At 36.5% G+C, this 26,576-nt stretch overlaps 1 protein-coding gene across 1 annotated transcript in view; it reads right to left on the minus strand.

Annotated features, from left to right (window-relative positions):
- The window catches only part of LOC150108861 (pre-piRNA 3'-exonuclease trimmer-like), a 509,147-nt gene that overhangs the window by 347,335 nt on the left and 135,236 nt on the right, over window positions 1-26,576 (minus strand). Inside the window, exons 8-9 of the mRNA XM_090403827.1 lie at window positions 15,691-15,785; window positions 6,293-6,390 (exon numbers count right to left, since the gene is read on the minus strand). Of these exons, the coding sequence (XP_090259953.1) occupies window positions 6,293-6,390; window positions 15,691-15,785 (193 nt within the window). The remainder of the gene's footprint in view (window positions 1-6,292; window positions 6,391-15,690; window positions 15,786-26,576) is intronic.

A 26,576-nucleotide genomic window follows, 5' to 3' on the forward strand; every position in this document is an offset into this window, starting at 1 on the left:
GCATGTTCACTAATGCCACAGCTTGGTTCTAAGTTACTTCGTATAATACCATGCAAAAAGTTGTACTGTCTTCTTAACAACTGTCTCACCACTCATGCCTTACAAAGGATGCCGTAAGCCAGCCCTACAGATTGAATAATGGTCTACTGAAGGCTCTGTATGGCACTACTGCTCTTCAATGTGTACATTAGTGATTTGCCCTCCTGTCTCCAGGAAGTTTGCCTGTGCCGGATGACCTGGCAATAGCAACTCAAGATCAACGACTAAAAGTGACTGAAGATATATTAACAAGAGATCTAGCTACGCTAAGAACTTATTTTAGGAAATGGAGATTATGGTCAAACCTAAATAAAACAAAGTATCTAATTGAATTATTTTGGTTTTTTGACCATATTTTTTATTAAAAAAGACTGTTTTTTAAAACTAAACAAGTACTAAAAAACAAACCCGACAAGTTTCGTTAGTTGTCAGGCTAACATCTTCAGGTGTAAAGATAACTAACAGTTTAAAGCACAAACTATAAGAAATTATGAAAAAAACAAGTTCATTTGTTGGTATTATGAACATCAAAAAACATCACCCAATGAAAAAACCAGGAGTTTACAATATTCACTGTTCCTGTGGCATCTGCTACGTAGACCAGACGGGGAGATTGGGAAAAATCCGCATGAGCAAACATCAAAAGGACGTACAAAAAAAGAGAGAACATAAGTCTGGTTTGGCATTTCACACAACTTCTACTGGTCATGATATACTCTGGGACAGAACAAACATGTCCTACATTGATAAAAACTGTTTCACAAGAAAATTCAAAGAGGCAGCAAATATGATCAAAATTCCTACGCAATGCAACAAAAATCAAGATTTGATTTTAAATCAAGTTTGGTCAGCGTTTATCAAAAATTTACCCAGTTCAGACCTCGGACAGAGTGAAAGTGAACCACAGAACGTGACATCAAATAGCATTGTTTCCAGCTAACACGTATTAATGGTTGTATAGATCTGTTATTCGGTTTTTAACGAACTTTTTTTGATGTTCATAATACAACAAATGAACTTGTTTTTTTTCATAATTTCTTATAGTTTGTGATTTAAACTGTTAGTTATCTTTACCCCTGAAGATGTTAGTCTGATGACTGATGAAACTTGTTGGGTTTGTTCTTTAGTACCTGTTTAGTTTTAAAAAACAGTCTTTTTTAATAAAAATGTGGTCACAAAACTGAAATAATTCAATTGAACTTCTTAACCACAGAAACCTCCACATAATTAAAGTATCTAATTTTTGCCTCTGTCATGAACAGGCCCATGAGAAACTCAGAACTGGGGATCACACCAGATAAGACCCTGACATTCCATCAGGATCTCACAACACTTGCTGTTAAATTGGCATCCTGCAAAAACATCATCCAGAAGCTAGCCAGCATATTATTATTATTATTATTATTATAAAACTCCCATGGAGTCAAATACTTATCATGAAGAGCCCACTGTTATAGACAGTTTATCATACTGCACCTTAAATATGTGGGAATAATGTGGACATTACATCTCAAATGTGGGAGGTCCCAGCAGAGGTGCTCTGGACTGCAACTTTCAGCTTGGTGGTCTACACTTCTGCTTAATATTGTGCACCTGTGTGGCTGAATAGCACACACCTCAAAAATTGATACACGACTCAACACCAGTACGAAAATTGTGACAGGAACAATCAAACTCTCCACAGTACTCTGGCTCACAGTTTTAAGTAATATTGAGCTGCCAATTGGTGATTCTGGCAGCTCAATATTACTTAAAATTGACCTTATCCTACTTTTATCACCTATCTTTTTAACAGACTAAATATAGGTTAGTTTGCTTGCATGCCGGGCTAGATGATGGCTGAGTGGGAAAGACAGAAAAGACAATACAGGGTAGGTGTTATTTCTGGAGCAAGATTTTGGCATAGTAGGAATACCATAAGAACCAGATGACCTGATGTTATCTGTTATTAACATTAGACCAGATGTCTAATGTTATTCAGGATTCTTCTGATTTCTTTTCGATGAAAGAATAGGGACAGCATATGCAGCTAAACAGTTCTTGGTAAAGGAGAGAATACTTTGTCTTAGGTCATCAATGCAGGTTTGTAGGAAAAGAATGATGCCACTAGGTCACTGTTTTTTCTGGATGATCCTAATAGTACCATTCAAATCTGAGAAATGGAACATGTATGGGTAAAAGTTGCATCTAACAACAAGGAGCCAAAAGGCCACAACTGCCATTTCAAAACAAGTAGCAAGTTTTCTACAATTTGGTGCTTTCAAAAACAGATTTGAGTTTTTAATGGAACTGGTGACATAATACAGGTTGTTGGACACATGTATGCACAAGATTAAAGAATAATTATTCTTTAATTTAAAAAAAATTGCAATAATAAAATAATAATAATTATAATTATTATTATTTTATTATTGCAAATATTTTGGCCAGAAATTAATGGGCCATCATCACATGTGATCTGGGCATACTTGGAAAAATCAAGGCATAGATTTTTCTTCATTCCTCATTCTACCTACAAATCAGGAATTTTAGGTAGAACGAGGAATGAAGACCTTCATTTCTGAAAGAATTATTTCTGTTATTCCATCTGTGCAGGAGTTTGGATCAGGAGAAGAGAAATAGTCAGACCGTAAAAAAAGCACAAGTCCAAGACATCCCATATGGCAGCAGTGTAATGTCAAAGGACAACAGGATGAAGAGTATCCATAATTAAGGAAGCTTAAACAAGGTTATGAGTCTGAGTTATCAAAGGAAGAAATGAACTGATATGTTTAGTGTATTTGGAAGGAAGAATTGTTAAGAAAAATTTCAATTGTGGACAACAGAATCGCCAAGGAAGACAACATCCATGTTTGAGGATTTTGACTGCAGACCAAACTTTGCAGAGAGGTAATTAAATAAGTCACAGTATTATCAGAATTTGAAAAGCAACAGAGACAGAAATTAATGCAACAAAGCTTGGTAATTTGGTAGAGAAATTACGAGGAAATGAAGTTCTTGAGAAGAGAAGAGGAGGAGAGAAAACAAGGTTTGGCATTCTCTGACATGGGATGTCAGTTCTGACAAATGCATACATACTACCATGTGATGGAAGAAAATGTACAAGATGTAATTTGCAAAGTGGAAGGTGTATGGTATTTGTAGAGGTCACCAATTGGGGTTCCACTAAGAATAACAGGTCTGGTCTGGATAACAATAACTGGTGGTGCAGATCATTTTTTATCGCTGTTAGGGCCTGAATGTTGGTGAGGTGGATACAGAAACTTTTTTTTCTAAATATCATTAAGAGTTCTTTAGATTAGATTTTTATTACTTTCTATTGTTTTTTAGTTGGAATTTTTTTTTCTGGTTTTTGCAGATTGTTTCTTGTGAGAGATGTTTAGTGATCTGCAGTAAACCTGTGTTTTATTATGCTGTCCTGGTATGTCCAGGTTATGGGGAAAGAGGAAGAGTTAAATAAAGAGAGGGGGACATGTAATGGGAGGTAAAAGACTCATGAACCTAGCACTTATGCACATAAGTAATTCAATCTTCTGTCCATGTGTGGCTCTGACAGCCCCCCACCTCCTAATACATATACTATACTCCATCCAGGAAAAATCTAGAAGAATAAATGGCAACAGAATCATTTACTAGCTGGCTAGGAGGCCCGCTAATTCATTATTAACAGGTACAGTCCAGTCTTCTATCTACAGAAGCCAGCCTGCTGGATATGAATCTGGTCCTATGGCATACTTTGTACATTCTTTGAAGGGGGAATCACCTACACTGAACATGAAAAGAGAGGGGAGGAAAAATTGGAGCCCTTGCTCTTGAGACAAAACATGGAAGCAGGCTACTTCACGCCTGCTAATAAGTGATATTCATAACAGTGCTTCCCAGTATAAATAATAACAAAGGAAAATGCATAATTAATTTATTGCACATACTAATATTTTGCTGGATTTCTAAGCAGTATCTTCAGAACACAATTTACAACAGCAGTAAATACACAGCACTCAATTAGAATATTGTAGAAATGATTCATATTGTAACTGAAAAGGAACTAATGTCTTAACAAGGAATTCCCCCCCCCCCCACAAGGGTCAGATAAAACTGAAGTTAATTCAGAGAAGTCAGGTTAGGTGGTCTAAGAATGACTCTCTCCTAGATCTGAGAGACTATTTTTAGAAGTACCATCAGCTGTGAAGCCATTCTAAAAATAGTCTCTCAGACCTATAGCAACCTCTATACAGCACAGCCATTCTCTTCCATTTAATGTTGCGTGAAGGAATGTCCAGAGCATGGTCAGTCAGTCCTGAATTGACATATGTGATTGTAGAAGTGTTTTTTTTTTTCATGTTTCTGATTCAAGGAGATGTTAAGAGATCTACCAGTCTGTCTAAAGCAGACTGAGCTGCAAGCAAAGAACTTTATACACTCCAAATGTGCAAAACTGAAGTTTATCCTCATGAGAAAAGATGTAGCTAGCTGAATGTGCAGTTTATAAGTGGCATTAAGCCAAAATGCCATTTTGGCTTAATGCCTTATGCACATAAGTAATTCTCATTCCCATTCTTATTATTCAGGTACCCTGAATATAAGAATGGGAATAGTTTTGCTGTGGTCTTGTGTGTTGGGTTGTGGGATAGATAAGGAGACAAGCAATTATATGGGTTGTAGCCACTGGTTAAAAAAGTGTTGCAACAGTACTCAAATTCACTAGAAAAATCTGTGTCATGTGTTTAAGTGTTTGGAGGATGCTGTACTGTTTAGATGATGGCATGATTGTTTAGCAAAATCCATGCTCCAGAATCCTACATTATCCATGATGCCATGCCCTGCAACTGCACAATGAGCTTGTATTCAGCCCAACACAAAAAAAGAGAGCTAAAAGATTTGCCATCAACTTATCATCCCAATGACCTCTTATCAATTCACTTAAAAACAATGGAGAAATCAACCAACATCCAACATCTTAGATGCCTGAAATAAAGCCATTTAATTAGTCATTACCAATACAGATTCTGCCAATCCAGCCTCAGAGCAGATCTCCTACCAGTGTGTATGTGTGTGTGGATTTCCTATACACAGAAACAGATAATGAAAGTGTCTAGGAGAGAGACAGTTGTTGGTCTTTTTTTTTCCTATAATGAAGTGTATTTTTAGGTGTTGGTAGTTTAAATGCACTAAAAATGTATCTAGGTCATTAAGTCAAATAGCAGGCACATCGTCTATCAGCATAGGCAATTTTTTTTTTTTAATTTGTAGCTGCATTTCAGTGCTTAGTTTTCTAGAAATATCATAAAGAAATTGGCTAGAAAAAGGAAAACCATTGTGGTCCCATCTAGCTGTTCATATATTTTTCCTTTCCAAGAAAAATAACCTGAATAAATGGTGAATTAGAAAATTCAAATACAGTATAAGGAAATGAGAAGAGAAAGTGATTACTATAATTGTCTGGCAGGATTTCAGGTGGGACTATCTATGGTATCAACTACTGAATGAGGGAAGAGATTTTGTTTGTGAATTTCTGGGATATCAAATAGCCAAGGTAGATTGATGTGGTAAGGTTTTAGTTTGGTGATTATTTCTTTAGGCTAAGATGTAAAGGACTTTTTTTTTTTTTTTTTTTTTTTTTTGAGATTTGGTAGGATCCTGATCTATAATCTGGTATGAACGGAAGTCTTTAAGAAGACTCTTCATTTTCTGTTATACTCTATTTGATCCACAGTGACAGTGGCATTACCCTTACTCAGTTAAATTCCAAAAATTTTCTTTTGTCTTTAAGTCTTTTAAAAGAATTCTGGATTTTATGCCCTCACTCAACTTGATAATATGGTTTTGATAATATCCCTCTAAATTACCCGTGGATGGATATTATCAAAAACCAAATTCTCTGATTGATAGCAAAATAAACTCATAAATTAGTAAAGTCACAGCTGCAAAGCAATGTTTAAAGATATGGTTATTTATTTTTTTTTTTATCTAGAAACTTTTTGGAGAGAGTTTTTGTAAAAAGAAGCATAAAAGGATCTCAATGAAATACCTCACTCAACTTGATAATATGGTTTTGATAATATCCCTCTAAATTACCCGTGGATGGATATTATCAAAAACCAAATGTTCTCTGATTGATAGCAAAATAAACTCATAAATTAGTAAAGTCACAGCTGCAATGTTTAAAGATATGGTTATTTATTTTTTTTTTATCTAGAAACTTTTTGGAGAGAGTTTTTGTAAAAAGAAGCATAAAAGGATCTCAATGAAATACCTTTCTCCTTCAAAAATTTAATTTCTTCTCCTTCTTTAGCTGTCATAAGCCACATGGATAGTACAGAACCCTGCTTTTGTAAATAATTTTCAGCATCCCTAACAATATAAATGATTTATTATACAGGGTGTCCCAAAATTCACGCAAGAAGTAATTTTGATAGAAAACACAGGTTTTTAATTAAAAATTGTAATTTCTTATTGATTCATAAAGTATACGGTATAGGCTTATGCATGGAATAGCATATCGGGTAAATGGCCTCCACGGCTTTGCTGGCACATACGCACTCTTTTGTCGAAATTTTCCATGACCGTTTTGCATAAATGTGGCTGAATTTCGTTAATACAGCACTCAATTTCCTCCTTCAAGGCGTGGGTGGTCGTGGGCTTGTTGGCATAAACCTTAGACTTCAAAAAAACCCAAAGAAAAAAGTCCAACGGCGTTAAGTCACATGGTCTGGGCGGCCAATTCTGATCACCAAAACGGGAAATTACACGACCAGGAAATGACTCATACAGTAATTGAATTGTTTCTCGGGCTGTATGGCATGTAGCCCCGTCTTGTTAAAACCACGTCGTCCATATCTTGCAATTTAGGCACAAAAAACTGGATTATCATGTCGCGATAGCGAGCACCATTAACTGTTATTACCTTATCAGCTGCATTTTCGAAGAAGAATGGACCTATGATGTCTCCAGCCCAAAATCCGCACCAAACAGTGACACGTTGTGGATGCATTTGTTTCTCAACAATCATTCGTGGATTTTCTGAACCCCAAATGCGACAATTTTGTCGATTAACGAAGCCATCAAGATGAAAATGAGCCTCATCGCTGAAGATGATTTTGTTCGAAAAATAAGCATCCGCTTGTTGCTGTTCAATAATCCATTCAACGAACTCTCTTCGCTGTGTGTGGTCAGTAGGCTTCAGTTCTTGAGTCAATTGAACTTTGTAAGCATAAAGATGCAAATCTTTCGTGAGAATACGCTGTAGAGAGCTTCTCGAAATGCCCAATTCAAGACCACGGTGCCGAATTGATGTTCCTGGACTCTCAGCTACACTCTCACGAACTGCTTCGATGTTTTCTGTTGAACGACTTGTTGAAAGACGGCCAGAGCGTATAAGATCACTAATTGATCCAGTTTCCTTGAAGTTTTTAATTAATCTTTTCACAGTTGATGAAGTTAAATCACTATTCCGACCATATTTTGTACGAAAATTGCAAACTGTAGCTGCCAAACCTTCATTATTTTTAAAATATTGCTCAACTATGAAAATGCGTTGTTCTTTCGTGTAGCGCTCCATTTTTAATAACCCTGAACTGTCAGCTGTCACGCTGTCTTTTTTTTCTCGTTGGCAACACTTTACCGCACAAATGGCGATAAATTTAAATCTTGCGTGAATTTTGGGACACCCTGTATAACATATATAATTATTAAAAAATAAAGCACCTACATTCAATTTAGTATCATCATCATAATCAGCATCAAATTCCTGACATGTATCCTTAAGGGGTGTACAGAATAAGATAGTATTACATGAAAAGCTTACATCATTACTAATTTCCTATCTACAATTTTCCTCCAAATCAATCAGTTACCTGTCAAGACTCCAACATTATCAGATCCTATATGTCTGTCTTCTAAGGTACTTTTTACTGTATCAATGTCCGTGCAGTTAGCTGAGTGGTTATGTGCTTCACAACCATATGCCTGAGAAAGGAGTGTCCTGGGTTCGATCCTCATCGCCGACGTAAGGAGCTTGAGGATCTTTCTCAGACATAGACAAGTTAGCCAGTCTTGGGCATGGACAGCAGGGTTTTCCCCCCCACAAGCAGGCAAACCTGCCCTGTGAACAAACATGGATTACAGTCAGGAATACTTAAAACCCAGATTAATAAGCCTGATTCATCAGCTATGCTGGTCCTCAGCCTGGATACAATTTGGGGGGATTGAGATGGAGCCGTACTTCTCTGTAAAACGGGCTTCATAGTTGTTATATCATCATATGAATAAATAAAAAAATAAATAAACTGTATCAATCCACCTATATCTTAGTCTTCCTCTGGGTCTTTTTCCTGCCAACCTGGCAGAGAACACTTGTTTTGCTAATCTTTCCTCTCTCATTCTGTTTAAGTGACCAAAACACCTGAAATTAGCTCTGCTAACATATTCCTGGATGCTAACAATGTCAAGTTCTTTCTAATATCCTCGTTTTTATGGTGCTTAAGAGTCAAAGCTGTATGACTGAGAAGAAACCTCCAAGTAGCCTTTAAAGGAATGCAGAGAACTGACCAGGGCTTCTGACCTAATGTCCAATCCTCACCTTCATGAGAAGGTGAGGATTGGACATTAGGTCAGAAGTTTGTTCAGTATTCAGTAAACTGGATACTGAACAAAGAAGGATGGCTGGAAATTTGAGATTTAGCTAACCAAATTGTATTCTTATTGGCTTAAACTACAATACAAATTGATGGTACAATATGACAAAATTTAAAACTTAGTATCATAAACTATTAAATAAAACAGTAAAATATCCACTGTTATAACACAGTCATTAATGATGAAGAAAAAAAAAAATTGCACTGAAATGGATCTCAATCACTTGGAAACCTTTTAAAGTTTTGAAAGTAATCTTGGCCAAAGTCCATGTCTCACTAATACTGTACTATTCAAATGTAGTTTGGCTAAGACCAAAGTTGACTATCCAGAAGAAGTGTGTTTGCCTTTAATTACTGCTTTTGATTTTGACTTGGCCATCATAGCTTTCAAGTTACTAGTTCTCATAAGAGACCAGTCAGAAACTTTTTTTTATGCTATTCCAATCCACAAAAGAGTGTAAACCCATAGTATATTAGTACCGTGTTTGAGGTAATAATTTTTTCTATATTTTATTAATTTTATACATTTTTTGAATTTGTATTTATTTTTACATTATCCAGAAACTTTGCTCCTAGAGGACCAAACAATGAACTTTTTCAGGTCACCTCAAGGAGGAGTAGGAACACTTTGGCATTGAGGAAGTTGCCAAGGGCACTGGTATCAGAAGAGCACCAGTGACAGAATATTTTCCTATTTATCAAAATTGTCAGAGTGGAATTTATCGAAATTCCACTCTGACATCCCTGATGTCAATGGACCTCAATCGCTCAGAGCAGGTTGAAAACATGCTGCTCTGGACTCAAGCAGCATTCCAATTCACTCCACAGGTGTTTGATGGGGTTAAGGTTGGGACTCGGCACAGGCCAGAGCAATCATTTACTACCCATCTCTTCATACCATTCCATAACAGCTGCAGCGTTGTGGTCCTACTCCAAACAAGAATGGAGCATTGTCGTCTTGATAGTAACACAAGACCATTCCATAAAAACACCACAGTGTAGGCAGCACCTGATTATCCAGAATATCAAGGTATTGAGCTGCCTTCATGGAAACCACAGACAACAACCAGTAGTCTGAACCAGCTGAATGCACCCTACACCATTACTCCTCCACCACCAAACTTTACTGTGGGTACAACACACTGTGGCAACAAGCATTCACCCACACCCTGCCATCAGAGTGGAAACAGGTGAACTTTGATTCATCACTCCAGAGTACCATTTTCCACTGGTCATTTGTTCAGTTCACACACACTCTTTACACTAGGCCAGATGAGCTACCTTGTCAGTGATTTTCAGTGGCTTCCCTGGATGTTTTCGTGCACTAGGGATGCCAGAACGTCTCTATTTGTTGATCACATTACCAATCATTGATTCTGGATGCTCCAGTTGAGTGGCAATGCCACGGGTGGACATGCCACGAATGTGACAGCCCACGATGATACCTATCTCAAAATCACTGAGTTCGTGTTGTGTTGCCATACCACCTGTATTCAACTGCTATGATGAAATAGTGCTGACTACTATGTCATTAACAAACCTGGAATGTTCCATAACTTCAAATAACAGGGATGTCCAGACATTTATTGGTAGATAGTGTATTTATATGAATATGGTATAAAATTATGGTATCAAATAAGAAATTAATAATCAGATGCTTGATTGACCAAGTAGATAGCAGCAATGAAACCAACGGGCTGTGGGTTCCCACTATTGGCATAAATTCATGTGAAAATCTGTAGGAAGCAGGCAATTTTCTTTCTGTAGTGCGAGACCACTAAATGGAAGTTTGCAGTGACTGTAGAGCATGGGAAAACTGATCTAACACTTAGCCAACCAATGTGCAATAGGTTTATAACCTTTTTGATGGTGGGATAAGCATAAAAAAATTGCATTATTGACTATTTTCAATTTGTGGCATATTGTGTGCTTGTAGAGTGGAATTATTCTCATGAAGGATAAGTAATTTTTTCGTATTTTATTTGAGAATATTAGGTTAACTTATTGTAGTTTTAGTTTTAAATGGGTGTGGGATTGATTGAGGTAATTAGTTTGTAAGTAAACGTACTTTTTTTGTTTCAATACGATATTGTCAGCATGGCACCAAAGCGTGGACAAATAATGGCGGCAAAGACCACATTGTCGGGTGATTTGAATTTATGGGATTTTATTCAGTCAGTGTATGTGAAATGCATTTGTTGAGAAAATTAAAGGATATGTGGATAGAAATTGAAAGTGGAGAAAGTGTGTACTAAGTATTTCAAAAGATGGAAAAATGGTGTTATTAATGTCAAACGTACAGCCGTGGCAATACAGGAGAAAGAAATGGATGTTAATAAAGAAATTGCATGCTTGAATGTTATCCTTCATAGGACAAAGTGCAAAATTGAAAAATTGCAGAAGCGGCAAAGAGATTTGTGAGGCTGAAAAACGAAAGAAGCAGGTGGTTCAAAGACTGACCGAACAAACAAGAAAAACAAGTTAAGGAGAAAATTATGTAAGGAGACTCAATGATCAGGGAGTACTTAATGAAAGTGTAACAAAATAGTGTTTTCCAAGTGCAAAAATTCACAATATTAGCCACACCATTCAGATGCAAAAAGGTTAATAGAAGGAAATGATTGTCTTGGTTGGTACAAATGATTTGCCAGGCAAGAATTATTCTATGAGGGAGGATGTAAAGAAGTTGTTAGAAGAGGAAAAACTGAAGAACGAGAAGGTGAAGATTGTAAGCTCCTACCATGCTATGATAGAGGCATGTCATATCATACTGTGACAGAGAACTGAAAATTAGGGCGTTGATAGCCAATAAGTCTATATGTAGGCTGTGCAGAAAGAATGATGTAGGAATTGGGGATCTGTAGGCTGTGTTTGATGGAAAGAAGGATTTGTATAATGCTGATGGACTGCATCTAAATATATTTGGTGTTAGGTGTCTAGAGAGAAGGTTTTGTTCACCGAGTATAATGAAGCGCAAATTCATGGAAAGTTAAGCAAGCGAGTTTGTGTGAAGGCACCCATGAAGCAAGTGAGTGTGAGAATGACCAAGTAAGGAATCTGGTCACTCAAGCAAAAATATTGAATAGGGAAGACAATTCAGAAAGTAAAGGTGGGTGATGGGCCTAAACAGATGCTGCAGTTTCTATGTACTAAAGCCAGAAGTATCTGGAACAAGAGGAGTTTTTGCATTGGTTAGTGTAACTTCAAAAAAAGTTATAGCCATCAGTGAGACTTGGCTAACAGCAGATGATGTGGTTAGAGTTTAGAATTTTTCAGGCTAGATAGAGTGGACAGCATGGGGGGGGGAGTACTGCTGATGATAGTGGATGAATTGCCAAAAAAGAATAGCAGAAAGGCAGTTGGATGGCTGTTCATTTGAAAAACAGTCTTGTGTGAGATTAAGGGCAGTAAGAAAAAATAAACAGTTAATTGGTTGTTGCTATAGGCCAGGGAGTTCCACAGACGATTTGGAAGACATGCTTTGCAAATCAGTACAATATGTACAAGTTAAGTGATTGTTATTGGGGGGGGGGGGGTGACTTCAGCTATAGAAATATAGACTAGAAGAAAGAAAGATCACATGGCAGGCAGAAAATATAATTTATATACCTACTAAGATAATTATTTAAGGCAGCATGTGATAGAGAGGACTAAGAATAGGAGAGTATCGGACCTGGTCATAGGATCAGAAGAGCTATCCATAACCAATGTGACCACGATGCCTCCAATCAGTGAAAGTGACCATGCAGTCTTGACTTGGAAGAATGTAAAACATGAGGAATATTCTGCCAAGAAGGAATATATGTGGAACTACAAGGCTGGTGATTATGACAAGCTTAGGAAGCAGCTTAAATTTGTTCCATGGCATAAAACACTGCATGGTAAGGATGTTAGTTGTGCATGGAATACAGTTAAGGGTTATCTATATGATGCAATGTTGAATTGTATACCTAAGGTACAGAGGTTAATCAAATAGGAGTTAGATGAGTAATATCATTAAGCACAAGCAGCAGAAGAGGAAAATGCTGTGGAGGGTATATAAAGAGAGAGGTGACCAGCAAACTCATGTTTGCTGGTCACCTTTCTCTTTATATACCCTCCTGCAGGCCAAAGGAAATCCAGAAGAGCTCTTTCGTTATGTGGCAAGTAAAAGGAAGAGTGACTATGGATGATTAACCTTAATGAGTGATGACCACTTTGCAAGGGCATATCATCCTAGTGAGGTTACTGCTTTAACATAGTGACAGACACTGATTTGGAAATAGAGGTGGATGAATTGAAGGTTCTTAGGATATTGCAGAATCTCAATGTAAATACAGCTGTGGGATTAGATGGGATATCAGCTAGGGTTTTGCAAGAATGTGCAAGGGAACTGGCAATGCCTCTGACTAGGCTCTTTAAGTCTCAGCTCTGGAAGAGTTCCAAGGGAGTGGAAAGAGGACAAAATAATTACCTTGCATAAACAAGATTCTAAGACTACTGTAGCAAATTATAGACCAATCAGTTTCTCAGGCATGGTGGTAAAAGCAGTAGAAAAATTGGTTAAAAAGAAAATTCAAGAATGGGTGGATAAAAATATGATACTGAATGAGGGGCAACATAGCTTTGTTGTCCAGTCATGCCTTAGTAATTTACTAACTTTTTACAATAGAGTAACAGCTGAGTTGGATAAAGGAAATGGTTACATGATGATTTTGCAAAGGCATTTGACAGAATACTGCATGAAACTTTGTTATGCCAATTAGAACAAATTGGGATGGACATAACAGGTTAAATGGACAGGAGGGTGGCTGCTAAACATATATCAAAAAGTGTTATATGGAAGGGCAGAATCAAGGTGAAAACAGGTAACTAGTGGTGTGTGCTGAAAGGGTCAGTACTAGGACCACTGCTGTTTAATTTGTACATAAATGATATAGATAATAACCTGAAAGGAAATATTCAGTTGTTTGCTGATGATGCAAAATTAAGTAGAATAATAGTAAATCAAGGTGATGTGGAGAGCTTGCAGAATGATTTTAATAGGCTGTCAGAATGGGTAAAAGATAATGAGTATCAGTTTAATGTGGAGAAATGTAAAGTTATGTATTTTCGGAAAAATAGATTACAAGCTCATATTAATGGCACTGTACTCCAGGAAAGAGATGAAGCTAGAGATTTAGGAGTGGTGGTAGTAGACAGAGTGTTAAAGTTTAGAGGACATATTGCTAAGTTAGCCCATAAAATTACTTGTCTATTGAAGAACACATTAACATGTAGAGATAAGAAAATTGATATGCCTCTTTATAAGGTCTTGATACCCCCCCCACATCTGGATTACTGTGCTCAAGTCTCATCCCCCTCAGTTTCCTGGGGATGAGGAAGCAGCGGAGAGGATTCAGATGCAAACAATCAAGATGGTGAGTGGCATGTGAATTGTAGAAGTTGGTTGATAGGAGAAATACAGAGGATATGATAGAAACATTTAAGTTGCTTAAAGGGTTTTACACAACTGATGCAGGGGAAATGTTTCAATACTTGGCTAAAGGGATCAGAACAAGGGGTCATCCCTGGAAGTTGAATAAAGGTGTGGTTAGTATGGGTGTGAGGCCTAGATTTTTTTGCTTGGAGAGTTGTGAATGAGTGGAATGGGTTGCCAGAATCAATTGTGAGTGCTTTGTCTGTTAATGGGTTCAAGGAGAGGTATGACAGATTGTCTCTTGCGATGAGTCTTCAGACTCTGTGGAGGTGCCTGTATAGTTATTATAATAATAATAATAATAATAATAATTATTATTATTATTATTATCATTTAAAGGTATTATAATATATAAGATAATAACATAAGAAGATAATTTAAAATTATACTTTATAGGTTTTTTTTTTTGGAACTAGTTTGTGAGCAGCATAGAATTTTCAAATGTGCTAAATTGGCTTGTGGCATGCAGTTTTCACATCCACACAATTTACTCACTCTTTCTGGGATTTAGCCACGTCGATAGCATCTTATTCTCCACGGTGAGATTACCAGTACGAGACCGCCAGGTTGCTTACTGGAGGCCTAAAATAGCAGAAAAATTTCCATATAATTATTATTATTAATTCCAAACCTCCATGGAGTCAAAAGACTCATTGCAGGAGGAGTTTTAAACTCATTCAATGTATCTGCATTCACCCCAATGTCAGACACTCACCAACCATTCTCCATGCAAAAAACTTGATTCTTATTCCCCTGCTCACACCCTCCTTATACAACTTCTAGAGATGTCACTCTCTTTCTTCTACCTCTTCCCCCCCAATTCTATGAAAAATTTTTTCCACATTAACTCAGTAACAATCCTTTACCAGCTTAAATGTCTCAATCATATTCACTCTCTTCCTCCCATTCACAAGGCTTTGCAAATTGCATTCTCTGAATCTGTCTTCATATTCCACCTAAGACCTTGGTCAATCTGCTTTCACTCTTATCTTTATCTTCATCACCATGAAAACAAGGCATCCAAATATGTGTACAATAATCCATATGAGTCATAATGAAGACCTTTTATAATGGAACTAGAAGAACCTCATTATTTCTGCACATTAAGGTCCTCTGCATTATTGTCATTATCAGATGTGACGACTTGCAGTTCAGATCCTTGTCCACCACCACCACTCAAAGGTGTTGTCTCTTCAAACTTCCTCCAAAATTTCCACACCAAGTGTATACTTTGTATCACATTGTTATCTACCAAATTTCCAAAGCTTACACTTTGCAACATTGAACTGATAAGTCCATACTATTGTCCTCGCATACAATCTATTCAAGTCCTCTGTGTGGCCACATCTGCAAACAGTTGTATATCATCAGTTAAATCCATCCCAATATCATTAATATAAGAATTAAATAACAATTGTCACAAAACAGAGCCCTGCAGAACATCACAGAGATTTACCTCCTTTGTGGGCAAGATTCATTCACACACGCACACTAAATGCAAAAAAAAAATACTTGTCATTCTCATGACTATGATAGGTAAGCTAAAAATGTTTTACTTACATTTCCAGTGAATGAAATAAACTTCTGTTAAACATTTTCAATAAAATTTCCTCTTCTTCTTCTTCATTTAAATATGGAATACTTTCATATGCAAACTAAAAAAAGAAACAACCAGTTATTATTTTTATGGCTATTTAGCCTATTTTTGTTTAGGAGTACCCCATTTTTATAATGTCAATGGCTTTTTACTCAATTTTAGAGCATTACCGATGTTTTAAAGACAGATATATGAAGAATATATAGGAAGAATAATTCGGACATACCTTTGTAGGATGTTGCCAGTTGTCTTTCAGCAGCATCCTACAAAGAGACAACCAGTAACATCCTACAAAGGTATGTCCGAATTATTCTTCTTATATATTCTTCATATATCTGTCTTTAAAACATCAGTAATGCTCTAAAAATTGAGTAAGAAACAAGCAGTATTATTTTAAGAATGCACAAAAAAGCAACTGAAATAACAAGATTACTTGAAAACAGCAGTCTTTGAATATTTTTATGTGATTCTTATCTGGTGTTAATGTAGGCACCAAGTTTTTGTTTTAAATTTTTATTATTTTTTTAAAACTATTTTTGTTTATTATTTTTTTTACACAATCCAGAAACTGCTCTAAGAGAATACAACTTTTTCAAACTTCCAAAGTTGATCAGGTCTCACACACCAGGCAATGAAATTCATCTGCCACCCACAGACATTCACCAACATTCATGCCCATGGTGGGATTAAAACATACTATTTAGCTGGAGGGAGTAGATAAGCTAACCATGTGGTCAACCAGGCTCGCAACAGTGCACAATTCACAAATGCATAACTATTATTTTTCAGGACATAACAATCTATACTAAAATATTAATTATAAAAACTTTAATTAATACTTTCCTATAAACATTTTGTTTATGGAAAATGTGCCATTATGTCCCATTGTGAATGACATTGTTTCACCCACATATAAATTAACCAAAATGCTCATACAATATACTAGCACACACCTTCACAGATAAAAAAACTCAGCCCACTTTAAAACCAGTATAGAATACCTCACATTCCAATGCACACATAATGGTCAGTTTTGATGTCTCCTCTTTATTCACTAATGTCCCACTCAAAGATACCTTAAACCTCATCCAAGCCATATTTTCTCCCAATATCTCAGCCCTGTTTCAGTTCACCATGAATTCAGGCTATTTCATTTGGCAAGAAAAATTCTACAAACAGATAGAGAAACCAGCCATGGGTTCTCCACTGGCCAATTTCTTCATGGAGACCATTGAAGAAAAAGCTTTGTATATCATCAGTTGCATATCATGCCCCACATAAACCCACTATCTGGCTAGGCTACACAGATGATGTGTTCTCCATTAGCCACATGGCCTGGATATGCTCCACAATTTCTTAATACACTTAAAAAATCAACACTCTAGAATCCAATTTACCTTAGAAAAGGAAAACAACAATAGTCTTCCATTCCTAGACATTCTGATTATATGCCGGCCTGATGGATCCCTGGTATTCTCCATTTTAGAAAAACTACATATACAGGTGTATACATTCACCAGCCATCACACATTCCCCCTCCCAACAATATGGAATTATAAAAACCCTATATAACAGGACAAAATTTATCAGTTCTGATAGCAATGCCCTAATTGCTGAACATGACCATATTCTCAACACTTTTTAACCAATGGCTACAATCCCCAAAAAAATCCAAAAAATATTTAAACCTTGTAATAACTACAACCTTCCCTCTCCTCCCCCTTAGAGCAGTGATTAATCAAGGTCTATCACCATGCCACATCCAAAAAATTGACAAAAATCCTAAGGAAACAATACAACCTTACAACCACTTACAGACCACATGACCACATTTCCTAGACCCCCAGGTGTCTACCAGGTCCCTTGCAGTTGCAAACTACAGCCAAACAGGCAGGATAGCCAATATCAGAATTTCTGAACACAAGGACTACATCCAGTTCCACCAATACACCATCAGGACTTGCTGACTATGCTTTGGACACCCACCACAGGATACGATGAAAGAAGGCCACTCTATTACACCACAGCAAATACAAATATGAAAGACTGTTCCTTGAATCTGCCTCAGCCCTGAAAAACTTTCCAAACCCGAACAAATTTGGGTGCATGAGACTGTCCGAAATTTGGGAAGCATGAATCTTCAGTCCAATGGCCAAGATTACCTAATTTAATTAATTTTTTTATAATTAATATTTTAATATATGTTGTTATTTCCTGAAAATTAATAGTTATGAGTAACCAATATTTTGAGTAACCAAGTCTATCTACCAGAATTCACAATGCAGTTTTACACTGCAAACTGCATGTTAAAACTCAGTTATTTAATGAACTATATTATAATATGTTATTAATACTAATGAGATTTATTAATAGCAACACATATACACTCAAATATTTCTGGCATATATCAAGTATTTTGATACAAGTATTGTATCAAAATACTTGATATTTAGTTGATAGAAGAAGCAAGTAAACAAGTAAACACCAAATATCAAAAATCAAGTATTCAATGCTAAAAGAGAATCTTCTACTTTCAAGTAAAAGTTGTGCTTTTGAACCATAATATGATTTTAGACTACACTTCAAATGGAGAAGATATTTTGTAACGAAGGCAGCTATCACAAAAAAAAAAAAAAACTTTGACATAAAGAATAGTTCTTTTCAATCATTTATTTGACCATCAGACCATAGGTTGTTATTTGTAGACTATGCTTTGATTTACTGTTTTATATTTAACTCTCTCCCAATTCAGATCCACAAGATAAAACTGTTTTCAACACTATCTTATACACTGCAAGTTTGTCATTTGTCTAGTGTCTCTTATTTTATATATATTTATCCAGCTTGCTCCACATAATACCAGGTTTTCTTATGCTATTACATATTTCAAAATTTTATTATCATTACAAGAACATCTCCAGGGAGTCAGGTACTCATCTTGAGGGATGCCACCTATCACTCACAAAACCTGCCATTCCTTCTCTTGGATTCATTCACTATCTGCACTCATCATTTCCAAAGGCAAGCCATTCTAATTATGCATAACTCTATGTGACTGCATTCATTTTCAACTTTCATGGATATCCTCTAACCCCTCCCCCCTTAACACACACACCCTCCATAAAATAAAACACACCATCTACTGTATGACCGTTTCAGAAGTTTGCAGGTCTCTATTATATCACTTCTTTTTCTCCTGTTTGTCAATATATACACCTACAATTCCATAATTTGCAATCTTCAATAAAAATTTAGATGCTGAAGTAGTGCAACAAACAAGTAGCGAAAACACAATATAAACAACAAAGTTTCAACAATAACACAGAAGGACACTTGTATCCAACTGAAACACAACTGCAGCACAAATTGAGACAAAAAGACTCACTATAGTTTAATTTAAAAACACTTTTTCTAACATAGCTCAAAACAACTGCTACGATCACTTGCGACACTAGCACCACCAAAACCCAAGATGGGGATTGAAAGGTGTGCAGAGTTGGATTCCTTTAAAATTCTAGCTATTATGTGGAATGGATGGCAAAGGATAGTTATGCTATCACCATCTATGAGGCCTTGTATATCTTTGTAGGAGTTGGAAGAAAAGAATGATAGTACATCAACCTTGTCTTTAGATGATGTTATCATTCTATAGTACTAAGTGGATGTGAAAAGGGAACAACACAGGTAAAAGTTGTTTTTATTATTTAAGTAAAGGGATATTGCATCCAATATTGTTTCTTAGCCGAATAAGAAACTCAAAGAGTTTCATGCCGAATATAGAAACTATATAAATTTCGGTGATTTCAAGCATAAGCAAATACCTGGAAAGCAGCACCTGATCCATTTAGGTAGTGCAAACTGAGGCAACTCATAGAAAGGGTGGAGCAAGCTCCAATCACTATTCTTGGTATTTACCCATAATGTGAACTTAGTTCCTAGGAGCTGTATTGCTGTTCAACATTATGAGAGGAGGTCACTATGCAGGCCGCTTTCAACCTTGTTTGAGGTCTCATCAGTGAGTAGGTAGACCTAGTTAATACCAAGTTTGTAGCAAACAGAACTTACATCCCTTCTATGAGAATTGCCATGAAGATGTCTTAATAAATTATTAATTATATGAAGAGCCAAAGGCTTCAATTCAGTGATATGAACTTATTTAAGTAAAGGGATATCGCATCCCATATTGTTTCTTAGTCGAATAAGAAACTCAAAGAGTTTCATGCCGAATATAGAAACTATATAAAGTTTGGCGATTGGAGCTTGCTCCACCCTTTCTATGAGCTGCCTCAGTTTGCACTACCTAAATGGATCAGGTGCTGCTTTCCAGGTATTTGCTTACGCTTGGAATCGCCAAACTTTATATAGTTTCTATATTCGGCATGAAACTCTTTGAATTTCTTATTCGGCTAAGAAACAATATGGGATGCAATAATCCTTTACTTAAATAAGTTCATGTCACTGAATTGAAGCCTTTGGCTCTTCATATAATTAATAATTTATTAAGACACCTTCATGGCAATTCTCATACAAGGGATGTAAGTTCTGTTTGCTACAAACTTGGTATTAACTAGGTCTACCTACTCATTGATGAGACCTCAAAAAAAGTTAAAACCAGTCTGGGTAGTGATCTCCTCTCATAATGTTGAACAGTAATACAGCTCCTAGGAACTAAGTTCACATTATGGGTAAATACCAAGAATAGTGATTGGAGCTTGCTCCACCCTTTCTATGAGTTGCCTAAGTTTGCACTACCTAAATGGATCAGGTGCTGCTTTCCAGGTATTTGCTTACGCTTGGAATTGCCGAACTTTATATAATTTCTATATTCGGCATGAAACTCTTTGAGTTTCTTATTCGGCTAAGAAACAATATGGGATGCAATATCCCTTTACTTAAATAAGTTCATGTCGCCGAATTGAAGCCTTTGGCTCTTCATATAATTAATAAGTTATTATTATTATTATTATTGTTATCTGAGACCTCCAGGGAGTCAAGGACTCATCAAGGGAGGCTGCAAATTATCTAACCCAGCTATCATACCTTCCCTAAAATTCATTTACACTAGATGCACTCACTACTCCCTAAGGGCAAATTATTCCACTCACTCACTCCTCTCTGAGAGAAAAACCTAGCTCTTACTCCTTTCTTGACTGAGAACAACCTTAACTTCCATGGATGCCCTGTGTTCTCTCCCCGCCTTCCATATAAAGAAAAATTTCATCATTTGAAATGCTATAACACTCATTCAAAAGTTTATAGACCTCTATCATATCAACCCTCTTTCTCCTATTAACCAGAGTCTGTAATCCACATACTCGCAATCTGTCCTCATAATCTGGATATAATCTTTGTAACTCTTCTTTGCACCCTTTCCACAGCTTCTTTATCCCCTTGGAACCCGGGAGACCAAATCTGCACACAATAATCCAAGTGTGGTCTTATCAAAGCCTTATAAAGAGGCAAAATTACTTCCTTATCCTTACATGTCAAGGTTCGCTTCAGCATAGAAATTATCCTCTGAGTTGTATTTGCAACCTTTGCTATGTGACCTTTGAACTTTAAATTCTTATCCACCAATACACCAAGATCCCTTGCCTCTTCAGTTTCTTGTAGCATAACCCCGCTAATATAATATGCCGCGGGATCTCTAATCAAGCCAAAGTGCATAACTTTACACTTACTAACATTAAACTGACAGCCATTTTCGTTTGCCCAGATTTCCAGTCTATTCAAATCATTTTGTAATTGATGAATATCAGTAGCATCCCTGATTGCCCTGCCTATCTTTGCATCATCAGCAAACAATAGTAAATCTGATGATAGACCCTGCTTGAAGTCATTAATGTATAGATTGAACAATAATGGCCCAAGGACTGAACCCTGAGGTACACCACTGGTTACCTTAAATCTGGCAGATTCACACCCACTGTATACCACTTTTTGATATCTGTCTGTTAACCATTCCCCCGATCCAAGTCAATAGATTATGTTCCAATCCCATATTCTCCAGTTTGCAGAACAGACTATTGTGTGGTATCCTATCAAATGCCTTAGAAAAATCCAACATTATCATAGTGTATCCATTTCCTTTATCCAACTCGGCAGCAACATTGTTATAAAATATGAGCAAATTGCTAAAACATGACCTTCCTTTAGTAAACCCATGCTGTTCCCTGCAAAGAATAGAATGCTTGTCTACCCATTTTTGTATGCGAGTTCTTACTAACTTCTCTAAAATCTTTACTACCACACCAGAAATACTAATAGGTCGGTGTTAGACACATCAGTTTTTGCACCACACTTGTGCAATGGAACTATATTACATTCCTTCCATTCCTGAGCTGAGACTCAAGTCATACAAATGTGTGAAAGGCCTAGCCAGTTCCACTGAACATTCCTTTAACAAACGGGCAGATATTCCATCTGTCCCTATTGACAAATTCTTATCCAGGTTATGCAAAAGCTCTTCAACCTCATTTTCATGAACCTCGAACTCTTCATCCAACGTAGCAGTAGCACTGTGCGCCATACTACATACACCTGGTTGATATATCTTAGCAAAAGTGAGCACTCATTAACTGAACAATCTCCTTAGCTTCCGACACTCGTGTATGTTCAGCATTCAATCAAGTTATTCTTCCACATTCATTATTTCTTTTGCTTGCAGTATAACGATAAAATTCTTTTGGATTGCCTTTAGCTTGCATGGCCAATTTCTTTTCATACTCCGTTTTATCTTTTCTCACGATACTCGTTACTTTTCTGGCCTGGGCTTTATATATTTCATAACTCCTCTCACTCTTATTCTCACGATTCTCTTTCCACATCATCTTCTTCTTGTGGATCTCTAGCGTAATAAGGCTGCACATCCATTTCACACACAAACCTATTTACTCTTCGAACACTAGGGACATTCAGATACCACCTCATTCAAGCACTTTTTCAAAGATTCCCATGCATTGCTGACATTTTTTCCATTCAGTAATTGATACCATGGAACCAAAGATAATATTCTTCTAAGTTGATCATAATTTCCAGCTTTGTAATTCAGCACGTAGACTGATTTAATCAGAGTTTCAATACAAGTAGATACTTCCCAAGAAAGAACATCATGATCACTGTCACCAATTGATGGTAAAATAGCTATATTCTTGACAGAGATCTCTTCTGACGCTATGAGCAAATCCAACACTCTTTGATCTCAAGTTCCTTCTTTCACATGCTGCTTGAGAAAGTTATCCTGCAACAATTCAATAAATTCCTGTTCTTTCTGATCATGAGATTTCTCTTCTACCCAATCAATGTTTGGAAAATTAAAGTCACCCATAATGATCATTCGCTTGGTACCCATAAGCTAAATTGGCGATGCATTTCTTCGTCCCCTACATCTGAGCTGCTAGGTCTATAGCAACACCCCACCATATATTTCATTCTGTTAACTTCCACTTCACACCAAATAGACTCAAACTCATCGCTACATGGGACATTGTTACCATCATTGTTTTCTTGTATCTCTACCTTAACTGGACTTAAGTCATCTGATATCATTAGTAGCACTCCTCTTCCTCTCCTATCTCTTCTGTCAATCCTAAAAATAGTATATCCATTACACTCGATCCCCCTTACCATATCTGATTCTGATAGCCAGGTTTCACTAATGCCAACAATCTTAAGCCACATCATATTCAATAAAGCAACAAACTCAATCCTTTGTTTCTGATGCTCCTGGCATTTGTATATAGACAACAAATTACAACCTAGACTATTCTTATAATCAGATATGCAATGCATTTGAACTTGTTCTGGAATTTTCTCCCCCCCCCCCAGACATACTTAAAAGGTCCAAACCCAAAGCATATTTTTCCACTCCTACGTCACATACATAACCATGTTCAAAGGCATTTATATCTTTATCATGTTTGTATACCATAGCTGAACTTTCACACACATTTTCCCCATTCCTCCCTTGATGATCTAGTTTCCCTGAATCTCTGCATTAAGTCTCATACCAAGAAGTAGTTTCTCCAGGCTTCTGATGCCAAATGAATTCAAGTGCAGGCCATCATTCTTATACAAATCTTTTCTGCCATCAAACACATCCCACATGTCTAAAAACTCGCATCCATATCTTCTACATAGCCTGTGCGTGAAAGCATTTGCTATTATCGCCCTCCTTCTTAACTCAGTACTATCATATCTAGGTAGTAATCCTACAATTTTTACTCTCTCACATTTCTTTCTCGCTTCTTCCAACAGACCTTTCATATCTTATGCAAGGGCCTTGGCTTCAGAAGCCTTGACATACCATTTGGACAATTTTCTACCTTATGCATTTAAATATAAGTTAGATAGAACTAAATATAGGGACGATAGATATAAGGAATATTAATGGAAAGGAAATCGAGCTTGCAGAAGAACTAAAAAATTACCACATGGACATAATTGGCATTACTGAGACAAAGAAGACAAACAGATGAGATCTTACTAAACAATAAGTACAGGATGTTATTTTCAGGCAATAATGATCAAGGAAAGGAAGGAGAGGAGCAGTGAAAGCATTCAACAAAATCACGAAGATAAAACTTTTCAATTGGAAGGTAGTTTCAAGTACAGTTGTGTGAGTAAACTTCAAAATAGGGAAATGGACAATATAGGTATTTGTGCCTATGGTCCTGCAAAAGGTTCTTCTAAGGAAGAAGTGGGGGAATTTTTTGAGTCATGAGAACAGATGGCTGATATAAAGAAAACAGAAAACTGGTCCTTGTTGGAGAGCAAAGTAGAGTAAGAAATGAATCCCACTAGGCTTAAAGAAACATTTTGGGAAAATTTGGAGAAAAAGGCAAAGCTGATAATAAATGGTAAGCAGCTGTTGGATTTCTGCTCATGTTCCATCATAAAGTTGTGCACAAGTTCAAGTGGAGAGAAGACACAGGAAATGAGAAAAGCTTCATTGATTATCAAATAAGTTGGCAGATGCCAACTTATTTGCTATGAACTAAGTGAGAATGTCATGGGATCACTTCAGTAAGAATATCAAAGGCAAATATATCAGGAAGGTGGCAAAATGTTCTGGAGACTATTGAAAAAGATCAGAAGTGGAACAAAGTGTACTGTAAAAGGAATCAGAGATGACACAGGTCACATGAAAACTGAAGATAAGGATATTCTGGATGTCAGGAGTAATTATTTAGAAAGACTGTTATATGAAACAGTAGCAGAAATTCAAAAAAAAATGCAAACAGGAAAACATATCGATATTTAAGGTAGAAAAAGTTGTCAAAAATTAGAAATGTGGAAAGGCAGCTGGAGAGATGATATTTGACCAGAAATGATGAAAAATAGAAGTATAAAAGTTTTGCAGTGGCTACACTGCATAATTCAGAGGGATTGGTCAGAAGGTCAAATTCCAAATGATTATAGTAGAGCTGTCACAGTACTTATCCATAAGAAAGGAAATAAAGCTGAATGTGAGAATTACACAGAAATTTCTCTACTTAGTGTTCTAGGAAAGATTTAGGCAAGCATACTTGAAAAAGAGGCTGAGAAACATTGTGGAAGAAGAAAAAAAAAGCGGGATTCAGGACAAACAGAGGTTGTCAGGATCAGATTTTCACTTTACGTCAAATAGTTGAGAAATCATGGGCATATGACAAGGACCTGTACTTAAGTTTTGTAGATCTCAAAAAGGCATATGACAAGGTACCCATGGAAAAGCTTCTCAAAACACTATATTATGCAAATTATGGAAACAACTACTGTGTTAGAGTAAAACTTTAGTTTAATATAAACCAAAATAGACATTCGACATTTCAACCTTCACATTAAGGTCATCATCTGGAGTATACACACATATATACAAAGAAACAAGCTGCACTGCAATCTACATGGCATGCTAAAGTTACTGACCAACCGTTACAACTATTGGCCTGACCTATGGTGAAAAAAAAAAAAAAAAAACTTACTACATCAAAGCTAGAGTCCTATTATTATTATCCATTAGGTTACAAAATTAAATTAAGCTGGAGAGCAACATGTTTACAAAAAGGAAAAAATTAATAAATAAAAAATTATTACTTATATAAGTATGCATATAAAAATTTACTTTTAAACCACCTTTAAAATTAAAAAAACATATTCAACTCCTCTAAGGATCCTCTTCCACCACTGGCACATCCTGGAGTTCATTGCATCTATTGCACCTGTAATCTACCTTATATTGGGGAAACTGAACATACAATCCCTATCTGTAAAAAAGAGCACAAATGACAGATTAAATTTAACAATTTTGGTGAAGCAAGCCTCTCAGATCATGCTGTTAACACCCTACACCAAATTGATTAGAAAAGTACTTGCTCATTACTTCTTGTAGAAAGGCTTACATTGCACATGATCACTAAATAACTTAAGGAATCCATAACGTATAGTGGAATATAAATTAAATTAAACTTTAATATATACTTCCTTATATTTCAGCAATGTCACGTTGCCATCTTCACGGGAACATAAGATTAAGACACGTACACGCAGGCACTAAAAACAGCAAATGAGGTCGAAGCGAGGAAACTACTGTTTTTCTTAAAGTCCTGATGGATTCCCCTAGTGGGCTATATTAGGTATTCTTGGCTGTTGGGCCGAAGTTCTCAAGATGTACGCCTCCCAAATTTGGGGCAGTCTCGTGCATCAAAATATGTTGAGGTTTGGCATGTTTCTTAGAGCTGAGGCTGTATGAATAGTCTTTCAAATTTATACTTGCTGCGGTGTATTACTGTGGCTTTCTTCCACTGTATTCTGTGGCGTGTATCCAGAGCATGGTCTGCAAGCCCAGAGTGGCTGTACTGGTGAAACCGAA

Source organism: Typopeltis vanoorti, chromosome 2 (assembly GCF_054136105.1).
Source record: "Typopeltis vanoorti isolate ZY-2024b chromosome 2, IOZ_Tvanoo_1.0, whole genome shotgun sequence".
In the NCBI taxonomy this organism is placed as follows: Eukaryota; Metazoa; Arthropoda; class Arachnida; order Uropygi; family Thelyphonidae; genus Typopeltis; species Typopeltis vanoorti.